This window comes from Papilio machaon, chromosome Z (genome assembly GCF_912999745.1).
Source record: "Papilio machaon chromosome Z, ilPapMach1.1, whole genome shotgun sequence".
Taxonomy (NCBI): domain Eukaryota; kingdom Metazoa; phylum Arthropoda; class Insecta; order Lepidoptera; family Papilionidae; genus Papilio; species Papilio machaon.
The window spans coordinates 1,176,633-1,189,606 of NC_060016.1; the positions used below are offsets into that span (position 1 = coordinate 1,176,633).

Here is a 12,974-nt window from a genome sequence, read left to right on the forward strand (position 1 = left end):
AATTAAATACACATTTAATATGCATTTCCAACAATTATTAAACTTTTATAGATTTTAACCGGAACATATTTTATTTCACTTGTTATACATTTTTTAAAATATATTTTTTCTAATATGTTATATTGTGGGTTTCGATGGGGATGGTATCTAGACAGCTACGTACAACATCTACTCTACGCCCCATATATTTTCAATAATCATGAAATTAGGCGAACACGTCGTCTGACAGATCATCTGAAAAGAGAAAAAACTGAATTAAAACACAATTAAAAAAATAAAAACTCCCTCGTAAGTAACTGTTGTTATCTTGCCGATTGGCGAAAAGATCTGCAGAAAATTTTAAATTTAAATCTTTACACTAGTAAACTTTTAAAATGTATATTTCTTATTTCATTATAACTTGTAAGCAGAACTGAACAAAATGCTATTTTATTTTATAAATAAAATTATTTCTAATAAAAAATATTTTTTGAAATATTTCACTGTAATCCACATAAATATCACTTCGCCAAACTATAATAATTGCTCAGCTTGCTAGCAAACAACGCACAGCTATGCATTATAATGCAAGTTCCCACAAGCACAAGACAAAAGTGTAAATACATAAGGAGAATTCAAATAAACAATCTACGAAAATATTATTTAAAGTAATCACAAATTTAAAGATCAGATATATAATTTGCACGCTAAGCGTATTAGACATTAAAGTTTTCACAAATGCGATATAAATATGTAGAATCTTACCGTCAACAGAGTTGGAATCTTCATTGGACGCGGTCTCAAGGATCACTGGCAGAGTGGATGGCAGAGTGAAATGCACCAAGATGTTCCGCTCTACAAACTCTTCCTCTTCCTCTTCCTCTTCATCAGGAGGAGTAACCTCAGTTTCAGTTACATTGTATGTAACCATCTCTATTTCCGAGTCGAAATTATTATCATTATTTAAGTTTGCTGTGGTGCCTTCGGCAGCTTCAACATCAGGGGTTTGCCGGCATGGCTTGCATGAAAGATAATACCATATGCATGATACGACATTACGCACCCACTCCGAATCCTACAAAAAAAAAAATAGACACATTAATAATCCACAAAAATTATCAATTTTATTACAGAAAAACACAATTAAGTCTGAAATACTTACCATGAGTACCTTACAAATGCATGAGGTGCATACAATTAGTTGACACATTTTTTTGTATTACTATTTATAATAGTGTAAGAAGTTGTATCTCTTTCGGACGGGATCCAAAAGAGGAATGAGGTCTGAACAGACCAGCGGCACCCTGTAACTGAAAGCAAAGCGTTCCCGCCAGCGAATAACCAACATTACTTGAGCCCCTGAATATGCTTTCCGTTTCTTTCATATCTAGGATAACTGCAGTGAGAAAGAGCGAGATAATTATCATACGTATGGTTCCAAATAAATTGTTTAGGATCAACAAGTTTTCAAATGAACTGAAGGGTTTCTAATGGATATACCCGTGTTTTTTTTTTTCTGAAAAATCGTCAATGTTATTTTTTGTCGCTTTATCATTTATTTTTAATTTTTTAATGATTTATATTGGTTTAAAAAATCTTTGCAAAGTTCAATGTCACAATGCTCTAGCTGGACATGCGCAGTAGATATCTGTGAGGGGGAGAGGGCGGCGCCGCAGGGTTGCCAGCAATTGCCGCTGCACCCAAACGTCGGCTAACAACTAACCACTCGTGATAATTTTTTAACTTTGACAAAAAAGGCAATATTGCATATTGGTAAATTTATAATTCAAAGATAAATATGTTCTTTAATTCTATTTAGCTGAACCAGACTTTACTTGCAACGCGTAAACGTGAAAAAAAGGCTTAAATTCTAAAATGATGTCCTATTACCGTTGTTTAAGATTATGAATGTTTAGCTATCGCCCGCGACTCCGTTCGCGCGCATTTAAAAAAACTTAATAAGTAGCACATGTGTTCTTCCTGACTATGTTCTACATTTTTGCAAAATTTCATCAAGATCCGTTCAGCCGTTCGGGAGATACCTTCAAACAAACATACATCCATCTAAACATTCGCATTTATAATATAAGAACCCAGGACCAGATTACAAGTCAAGAGCTTAACTCCTGAGCCACCGCAGCTCTTAATAAACTTTTAATTCACTCTTCTCACAATCAGTTCACTCTTAATAAACTTTTAATTCATCTACACAAGTTCAAATACACTTGTTTTCTAGTTTCTGCATTTTTTAAGTTTAAATTGAAAAAAAACTTGATATTTATAGGTTTTTCACACTAAAAAAATTAATTAAACATAATTTAAACGAGAAGAATATTAAATTATTTAAACTGGTGAGAAATAATTATAAACTGAATTATGGAATTATATGTCAAAACGGGAAATTTAAATTTAAAGTATGCAATACTGAGGTAGTTTCACATGTTTCAAGCTTTGACCATAGAGAAAAGGACTAGGCAAAAAAGCCGTCGTTGTACCACATAAATTCTGTCACATTTTCCTCGGGGATGAGGTAACGACAATGACATATGTGCATGTTACGCTGATCACTTGCTGACTCTTAAATGTACATAAGTGCAAGTACACGATGAATAAAATACCTTACGTAAATATTATTTGTAAAAATATATGCTTGATGATTTTTTTAGATTGATTCATTAATTACATGAAAAAAAAAATATTCGTCAAATTTTTTACCGGTTTACGATCGATATGCGTATTGAATTTGATTTCCAGCTCTTTCTTGACAAAGTAGGAGGGAAGATAGTATGTTTCGATACAAGTTTTTCGACAATAAAAACAATCTTACATAACAAAGATATTACAGTTCTTTATAAAAATATAGAGATAAATTTATAATGATCCTAAAAATAATTTGTCTGAAGTGGTACTTGCAGACAGACGTGGGCATTAATACCCAATAACAATATCGCCGAGGAAGTTTATTGCCTATTCATTTCAGAGTAACGTCTTTTGACACTCGATGAAATTAGTTCGAAAATTTATAATAGCTGGATAAATACGTGCTAATTGTAGCCCTTAAGGTTTTCCGTTTGATATTTTATTCAAAGTGGGAAACGAATTTAATTCTTTAACTGTATCGATGTATAGCTATTGTTAGATAACGAGTCTATTTTCGTTCGCAAATCTACGTTTTGAAGAAGGTGGCATTGAGATGGAAAACAGACTCGACAGACTATATTTGTAAAATTTTTATGTATGTAGTTATTTTTTTCGTCAATTCGCGAGATGGTCAAGAGGAGAGGTCGCGACCCTCAGGAGTGAGGAAACGATGCGCAGAGAGAGAGTTATTTTTTTACAAAAAAAAACAATTTCAAGTGTCTCATGACATCGGCCCATTATTACTTAAGCCTAATGCAACTCTGTTATTTTACAAAGATTTTAGATTCAGAACGAAATAAATGAATATTAATGTTCTAGTTTCACAGAAATGGGTTATAACATTAATTATATTCAGATAGTCAGTAGCTTTGATTTTGCCATTGTTTGGTTACAGGAATTTACTGCAGTAATGGATTAAATTTGTTATCCGTTTTTATTTTCTTGTTATCCAAATTGTTCTTGAATACACTTTAGGTTGTGTTGTGTTGTAATGTTGTGACCAGCATCCCACTGCCTAGAAAGAATCGAATCGAAACAAAATCGAAAATAAATACACGCTATGTTCATATATAAAATTTGTGGTCTAGGTTCAGCAGTGTACCAATATCTGTGGTCGTATTACTTGAGGCAGCGGCGCATCACAGTCCGTATGACATATCCCATATTCATAGTAAATAACGTCAATTATTCAAAACATATCTGCTTAATATAATATCTATCGAAGTGTAGAATATTCATATTCTACGACTCAGTTTCCAATTGTAATTGAACAAACCGGACGAAATAATCAAATAAATGTACACAATAGTGTAAAATTGAATTGAACATCGGTTGTTCGAAATTGTATTGAAAAAAAATATATTACATACATAATATTTTCACATAATTTTTTTAAGCTACAACTATTACTGTATTCTCGGAAGTCACACTCATAAGCGAGCTAAGAGTAAATATTCAAACAACTGTATCTAAAATCTCAATCCTTACAGTAGTAGAGCCGACAATCAGGATCTGCTGGAGCATGTCCTGCCTGCGAGCCCTTTGAAAGACCACGACTACCAGGGACAGGCGTGAAGAGGAAGCGAGAGTCTAAATGACCACGATACTTTTGTTGCTTAGAGAGTCGGACTTATATACTTAGTCAGGTCTAGACATAGACTCTCGCTTATAGAAGTTTCTCGGTTATCCAGGTTCAACTATAAATATACTCAGTTTTTTTGATTTCACGCGAACAAAGTCGAGGTCCACCGCCAATTGTCATAATACTTCGAAATGAAAAATACATACTCGTAACATATCAAGTATAACTAAAAATGCCTCAATGTTAATTTAATTGAGAAATTTTAATTTTATTCAGCGGAATATCATTTTGAACCCGCGATATAAATAGACGTTACATTCAGTAACAAAATAAAACATTAATAATAATTATTTTTATCTGTTGATTGGAGTGTGATGCTCCACCGATTGATGAGGCAGCGGTACAGTTCTATACATAATTAGTTACATTGAATACAATGCAACGGACATGAGTGGAGTCGCATCTTTTGTATGAAACTCTGATACTCTTGTAATTTCAATTCACTATATTTAATTAATTTGTCCAGTAAATTTTCTATCTGTAGTTCAAGGACATTTTGATGTCACTGATTGTTCAAAGAGGCTGAGAGTGATGACAATACGCTTATGAACAGAAATTTCGTCAGTCGAAATTTCCGGTTACTAATCCCACATAAAAATTATACGACCGCGTCGTCTCTCTTCGACTACGAATAGTTTCTCAAGAATTTCATCAAGATGAAAACTTTTGTTGAACTTTCATTCCTAAACTATTTTATTTCAACCGCAATTTTTTATTTATTTCAACTAAATTTGTGAATCTTTCAACAATTTTTTTCATCGTAAAAATAAAAATTAATAATCGTATAACTATACATACGTACAATAGATACAAACGTATAATACGTAATACAATTATGGAAGTTGATTGTCGAAATCCGTAACCGCATATATATCGTTGCTAGGCGACTAACCGAAATCCTCAGTCATGGTTGATATCAATTACATTGTTATGATAATGAATTAATCAATTTACATGTTGTGTAAACTAGATTTTACCGCGTCCTTGTATGCATTCTTTAATATTTTCCTCTGTATGACAGACGTCAGCGACAACAAGAGCTTTTGCACGAATGGGCCGGCTCGTCCGGTAAAATACCACGACCACACAAAAGATAGGTGTGAAGTGGAATCAATTCTGTGTTTCGTCGGATGAGTCTGCGTGCCAGAGTTCTAATTTTGGTCCCTTTTCCCTTCCCACCCTTTTCTTATTTTGTTTGTGAATCAATTGATTGTTACTGAAATTCGCGAAATTATCCGTAGACTGTTCCGTACTAGCTGTCGCCCGCGACGCCGTCCGCGCGCAGTTAAAAAATGGGAGGGGGGTTATGAAAAATAGATGTTGGCCGGTTCTCAGACCTACTGAACATGCTCACAAAATTTCATGAGAATCGGTCAAACCGTTTCGGAGGAGTATGGCAACGAAAACTGTGACACGAGAATTTTATATATTAGATATTTTAATTATCTTCATCCCTTTTCTATTTTAGTTCCAAAAAACACAATTCATATAATGAAAGTAGCAAATGTTACTTATCAAAAAAAAAAAACTTTTATACAGAATGAAATTACAAACAACTTTAAAACGCCGAGGAAAATAAAAAAGGACACACGCGAAACTGCAACGAACAGCCGTTTTAATTATAAAATTGGATTGTCCTTTGAGCGTTGAAACAAAATAACTTTCATGTTCGGATGTGAAGTTCTATCGTGTACCCTTGTGTAACGTGATAGAAAAGGCTTTTATAAAAAGTGTCTCTATTAATAAAGTTCTAGTTTCCCTTGTTTATTGTTTACTTTATTGTAACGATATAATATTTAGAATGACAAGACACTATCAGCTGATCAGTTTTGTCAGGCGATTATTCACTTTAGATTCCTTTAGACTCTGAGTGCTGCATTAAAAGGCGGTGAATAATTATAATCATTATTCTGGGATGAAAAGAATTGCAAAATCTACTTACAGTTTAAAAACTAGATCCAAATTTTAATAGACTTGATTAAACTGACAATACTGTATTGTAATTTACATTTAATTGCTTTCCAGAATCTTTTTATTGCTTTGTCGCATGCAGTCTATTTACAGGCATTTTTTGTTAATATCTACCTAGTAGTGTTCTAGGATAGATAAATTTTCTGAAGGTATAATACGAAGTGAACTTTCCTGTTACAGAACGACATATTAAAAATAGCTCAGATTTATTGAACTTGCGGCAGAGAATGGTAAGAATCAATTTAACTTATACGTTTGAAAACTTCAGGTAATAATGTCGATAGAATTACGTCTCAAGGCACGTCAGTGTCCCTGCCAAGAAATGAGGCGTAGAAAAGTGGCCTTTTTATCAATTGGTTTTTATCTTAAATGCTTTACTTTCAAACTTCATAAAATTAATTAAAATAAAGAAAATGGTATGAAAGAGAAGAGAATTAGCGTTGACCTCCAGCACACTTACAATACGGAATGCAGTTATATTTGCACTTGAAGCGAGTGGTCGTGGTATTACATCGGTCGAGCGGACCACATTCGTCCAGCAGCGACATCTTGCTGCGGTCTCCACTACTTAGTTTAAATTTAATTTAATTAGATGACAAAATTAATTAATTGCTATTTCATTAACTAAATGCAGTACTACCTTTTGCAGTAAAACATTACCTATAAAAGAACAGAGTACTAAATACTTAGAGCCGCCGTTGTACTAAATAAATTCTGGCACTTTTTACGAGGGGTGTGGCAAAGATGACAAACATGTACATATCATCCTGAATCTTAAAATGAACGCATACTGACTAAAAAAAAAATACACACTTACACTAAACGAGCAAACAAGGTTAGAACTCATTGTTCATATTTTATGCGCGCTTGCCAGATCCTGTCTCTGTAAAGTCAAAGTAAGAAACACGAGCATTTGAAAACGAACCTGAATATCTGAGTATTTGATATAAGCGCTTTTCCAGTACAAAATTGGTTTCCAGGAACGAGCGCTTACATTCAAAATATAGAATAATATTGTGGGAGCGTTATTCCATAAATAAATTAATTCAATACATAGTATTCTAGATAAATTACATAGTATCATTTAATTGGTAGTAAAAGCTGGGTTTTCACTGGCGAAATTACTGCACAAAAATATGCAGGTAAAATACGATTCCGTTCAGGTGTTTCGGGAAAATCACGGTTTTATAATCCTTTATCATTTGATATCATTTGTCTGTTTTATGATTCAGAAGGTATTATTTACATTTTTCATTAACAAGATTTAAAAAATCATAATAATATAATGAAAATTTATAACAATGTATACATACCATCCATGCGTGACCCATCAACGTGCCAATCTTCCTCTGTAACAATAAATAAATACTGTATTCACGAATTATACTTAATCATATTAATATTATCTTACTTCTTACTTCATACTTATATTATAAATGCCAATGTTTAGATGGATGTTTGTTTGAAGGTATCTCCGGAACGGCTCAACAGATCTTTATGAAAGACAAAGATATAGAACAACGAACGAACTACAAGGAAGTAGTCGCTGTCGACATCTAGTTTATCTATATACAAATTGGTATACATTAGCTTTCTTTCTTGTAATTTGTAATTCAAAAGTTATTGACAGCCATAACTGATTTCCATGTGAAATCCATACTCGCATGTCGCATTTACGATTACTACTCGTACTCATTAATATATCAATTAATATTTGTATACAAATTCATATACGTCTAACAAAAGGTGTTAGAAAAGTTATAATAAATCTCCGTATCTGAAGTTTCAAAATAGACTTAGCTCGCATATTAAAAATTTACCCTCTTAGATATGCATTCTGTTATTTTTAAACACTCACCATTATCTCGGCCTTTTCTTTTCTTTTTGCCGGCGGAGTTCGAAGATTTGCCACTTTTTTCTGATTTGTCTTTACTTTTCCATCGACTAAGCATTTTGAATTAGTTTTAGTCCAATCCATAAGCTTTGAGCATACACAATTTTTTAAGAGCACCCATTTTTTTATCTACATCGTTTTGGAGTTTTATCGATCACTTTTAAGCACTAATTTATAACACTGTTAGGCATTTCCACATTGTTCATTCACACAATTGTAAGTTTTTTTGGTTTTGAACACTTATATTAATATTATAACGATATGTATATTTAGTTTCAATTCCTATGTTTACTATGTCATAAGGTAATACGGCACTTCGAAAAGATTATAAGAAAATTTGTAATAATGTCAATATTGTATTTTGCTTTTATTTTTGCTTTTGCTTTTATATGTATATATATACCTAATATATCAACTGAAAAGTAAAAATTATTGTCAAAATTAACAGTAACATTTTAGATAAATTTTACCTAAAACCATACCATAACCATTACACCATAACACCATTACATTTGTTTTTTTTTCTACATAATTATAAGTTATACAGTGAATGTTACCAGGAGTACATTTGCTCATTAAAATATTCGTCTATTCTTAGCAAATGCTTTCAATTAGCGCCCTTTGAGTGCGGGATTACGCAGATATTTACGAAGTCTTCGATTGGTAATTTTTTATAACTACACATTTGGACTTCAGGTATAGTCATTTAAAGGTTTTTTGAGTGTGAATATGTGTATAATAACAATTCTTTGTAACTATAGAAAAAAATTTTTTACCATATTATAATTTTCAAGGACTTTTAGTTAAATACAAAAACGTGGAAACAAATTAAAAACATAGTATGAGGCGACATCTGCCGGCGCTCGAATGTAATATTTAGGCGGCGGACGTATTTTCAATCAAAATATCAACGTAAAAAGGTAAAATCTTGTTTTTATGCGTATTTTCCAATAAATATTGCTATTACTTTTTTATTTAAACTATTGTCCATAGCTCAAAAATACTAGCAAACAAAGAAAAACTATACGGAAATAAAACTCCGTAATAGCGAAATCTAGCGTCTGAAACGGGAGTTACTGTCTAGTTTGTGTCCTTTTAGCATAGATGGCAGTGAGCACTAGAGTATCCGGCTCCGGCATCGTCCAACGTTGCTGCAAACACCGGGAGAGAAATCATTACCTGCAGGAAAATGTTGCCGTTTGCTGTTATTGTTATCGGTACTGTTAGTATCCTATTCTGAAGCTGTGAACAGGCTCCGTTTACTTGCGTTTATATAAATCGCGATAAATAAGCTATACAATTAAAAATATGTGCTTTAAAAACTAGTTTTTTTTAAACCAGTGCAATTGTGAATTATTTTTTGGGACAAAAAGTTTTATAGGTAACGTTTTTATAATAATCTCGGTAAATTCATATTAAAAGATAACAATAACATTTTTAAAGATTGAAACTTATGGAATTTTTACGTCGTAGGGAAGAAAGTGTTTCAACAGGTGAGTATATTATGCACTTGCCACCCCGGACATTGAAAGTTTCCAAATCAATAAACAGTTGGCTGGAGCTAGGAGCAGTTCTGTCAAAATATATGTGACACAAACGACGAAGTAGAAATAATTATAAAATTGAAACCATGTTAAAGTTTTCGCAGTGTTTTTTTTATTAATTATTTATTTAAGCTTTTTTGTTTAAATAAATTTCAATCGGACTTGTACGGAATAAAGATGTGAACATATAGTGTGGTGATATACTAACGATAGTGATTTTAGAAAAAATATTTTTTTTAAATTGCGACTTATGTGGACAGAGCGGACTTCGCAAAATTTTAGCCTTATATATGTGAGTACTAATTGCACCATAAAATATAATATTGTATATTTTATCAATATATATAACATATTTCTAGCAACGTCTTTGCATTTTGGTATCAAAAAAGACTTCAAGACTCTTGATAATATTTGTCGCACAAATCAGTGAAAGAGCTTGATTATTAGGAGCAACCATATGGTTGAGAACACAAAAAAAATTATTGATCCACAAAATTTAACAATTTCTTAGGACTCTTCCTTCTGTGGTAGGTGGTGGAACCTGTGGTAGGTTCTTGTGGAGGTAGTGCCTTCTCTTAATCTAAGTCTTAAATAGGTAATTATTTATTTATACTATAAAATACTTATATTATTGAAGGTAGAAACTAGGTGTTACGACTTTTTAAAACACAAGACACATGTATGCTTATATTAATCTCTTATTTTTCCATACATTTCAGCAGAAGCGGTTGATGTGAAAGAAGGGGCGAATACAGCAGCCGAGAACAAAACGGTAAGTTCGTTATTAATATTTGCAAAACATAAACAAAACTCTTAAAAACAAAAATAGAATCAAGTTTTCTCAAAATCCATGTTTTGCATTATGTTTGAATGAATTAATAGAAGAAGAAGAATTAAAAAAAATGAATTAAAAGCAGGAGGTATACCTAAACTTTGTCATAGGAATCTGTAATCTGTAATCTGTGCAAGTAAGAACACAGATTTTGCAAATTTAAATCTCTGTCAAGACAATGATTTTGTTGCCTATTAACTGTAAAAAAATGTATTTATTCACATTATTATAACATTTTTTCCCTATGGTTTCAGGTGCTGTCCAGATGAGACCAGAGCCACATGTATACAGCTCCGATTATCGGTATTTTTATAGTTAAATATCAGTGAGAGAGATAAAGGAATAAATGATACATAAACTTTAAATAAAGCATTGCTTAATTTGCTTGTTTGCTGCGCCTCTACGATTCGTCAGAAGTAACCATTAAACCCAAAAAACAATTTTAGAACATAACAAGAGTAGGAGTTTTGGAACATTATTTTCCTGTGTCTCTCTTTTCTCTGGTTGTTCTGAAATTTTCACTGTTTAGAAATGTTTAGATCGCTTTGTATGTTGTTGTATGTGTAATGTTGTTTTATGTCTTTTTTAAGAAGTGATTGATCCTGTTACAATTTCGCATATAAACTAATTACTTGATAACTATATACTAATTGGATGCAAAGTATAATCGCGTATATTTTTGATTCGCGGGTTTTGATACTTTTATTAATACCTCTTTTAGTATTATTGCTTTTGTAATGGACAAACACATGTTAATACACTATTTATAACTTTAATCCTCTTTCCCTTCCCACCCTTTTCTTATTAGGAAAGGATGGGAAGGGAAAGTGGATTTGGCGGAAGAGGGGACGCATAGGAAGGAGAAATATCCTCTTTCTGTGCGTCCCCTTCTCTGTTGATTAAAGGTAGGCAACGCATCTGCATTTGCGGATGTCTATGGGCAACGGTCGCCTCGCTATTGTGGCGAATCCAGGTGGCCGTTTTCTCGTTTGCCACCTTATGATATAAAAAAAAATTATCGTCATAAATCGATCACAAAATTTGCAAAGAAATTAGTTCATTAAACCATAACATCGTTATTATTTAAAAAAATGTTGGACTATTTATTCGGTAACTCAGTGTTTAATCTACTCATATCAAATCTAACCACTACCAGTTATTGAATATAGGTTCCAAAAGTAAATTAAACAAAAAATAAAAGCACCAAATTTTAAGATAAAAAACTAGGCACTCATAAGGATATTAATATCACAACAGAATAGTAGTATTTGGTATTTACATGAATTACGAGAGGTGACTACAGCCTGCTGTGGCTTTAAAATGTGTCTTGGAAGAAACAACTTGGCTGCCAAAAAATGCATCGCCCCTTTTCTTTAAAAGGATTAGATTTGGATTGCCCTTTGGATAAAAATAACTAGGTACCATAAAAATCGTTGAATTATCAACGTTGCATTGCGACACAAGGATGAAATAAGCAAGACATGAGCAAGACACAAGCACTCTATGAACCTTAAATGCACAAGGAAGCCATGGTTAAGTAAGGATGCAAAGTGACCTTTCAGTAAAGAATTGACTAAGTACTAAATTTATGTTCGCGTACCTTACTCTGTTTGAAACTTAATTGGACAAAATTGTTGTAAATGAAATGAAATAATATTTTTATAAACGGAGGCACTCAAAACGTCAAAGAATATCTGAAGTTAGGGGAATAAATAAAACAGCAAAAGTAAAAGGGTAGCAGATAGTAGAACATACAGTCACCGTTTTTATACTCTTCTCCCTTCGAAGGGTAAGCATAATGTAAACGAGTTCGAGGATTACATTTCAATACATCTTTATCAGACGTCATATCTGAATTTACTCCTTTTTTACGCGTGCTTTCTTTCACACAAGCAACAAAACATACATTCTTTCCTCAGCCTTCCTTTATCTTTTCTATCCACATTCAATCTCAATTACTTTCCTTTTTATGTCATGACTTCACATAATATTTTGTGAAACATGTTTAAAATTAATATCTTCTTTTTGGACATCTTTTCATTTTGTTTGACAAATTTTTCTTGTTCGTGGTTTAGCGTGGTTTGGACATGTTATGCGGAGGGATGATAATCATATAAACAAAAAAGTAATGAGATTGAATGTGGATGGCTATAAAGGTAGAGGAAGACCAAAGAAAGTATGGATGAATTGTGTGAAAGAGGATATGCGTAAGAAGGGGGTAAATTCAGATATGACGGCTGATAGATGTATGGAGGAGTAGTAGGTACTGTTGCCGACCCTCCATAGGGATAAGGGCAGGTTGATGATGATGAAATTTTTCTTGTTCGTATTTTGAAAAACATAGTCAGCTTAGTAAAAAAAAATCATTTCCCTCATCAGTCACTAACCATTTGTTTCTTAATTTATCTATCACTTGCAAGTTATTTAGTAGAAGAATATACTAAATAAAAATAATCAAAGTTCTTACTAACG

At 32.5% G+C, this 12,974-nt stretch overlaps 1 protein-coding gene across 2 annotated transcripts in view; it reads right to left on the minus strand.

Moving 5' to 3' along the window:
* LOC106715924 (coiled-coil domain-containing protein AGAP005037) overlaps window positions 1-12,974 on the minus strand; it is a 173,137-nt gene that overhangs the window by 69,087 nt on the left and 91,076 nt on the right. For both annotated transcript variants that reach the window (XM_045686054.1, XM_045686055.1), the window contains exon 3: window positions 7,546-7,581. In XM_045686054.1, coding sequence (XP_045542010.1) covers window positions 7,546-7,581 — 36 coding nt within the window. The remainder of the gene's footprint in view (window positions 1-7,545; window positions 7,582-12,974) is intronic.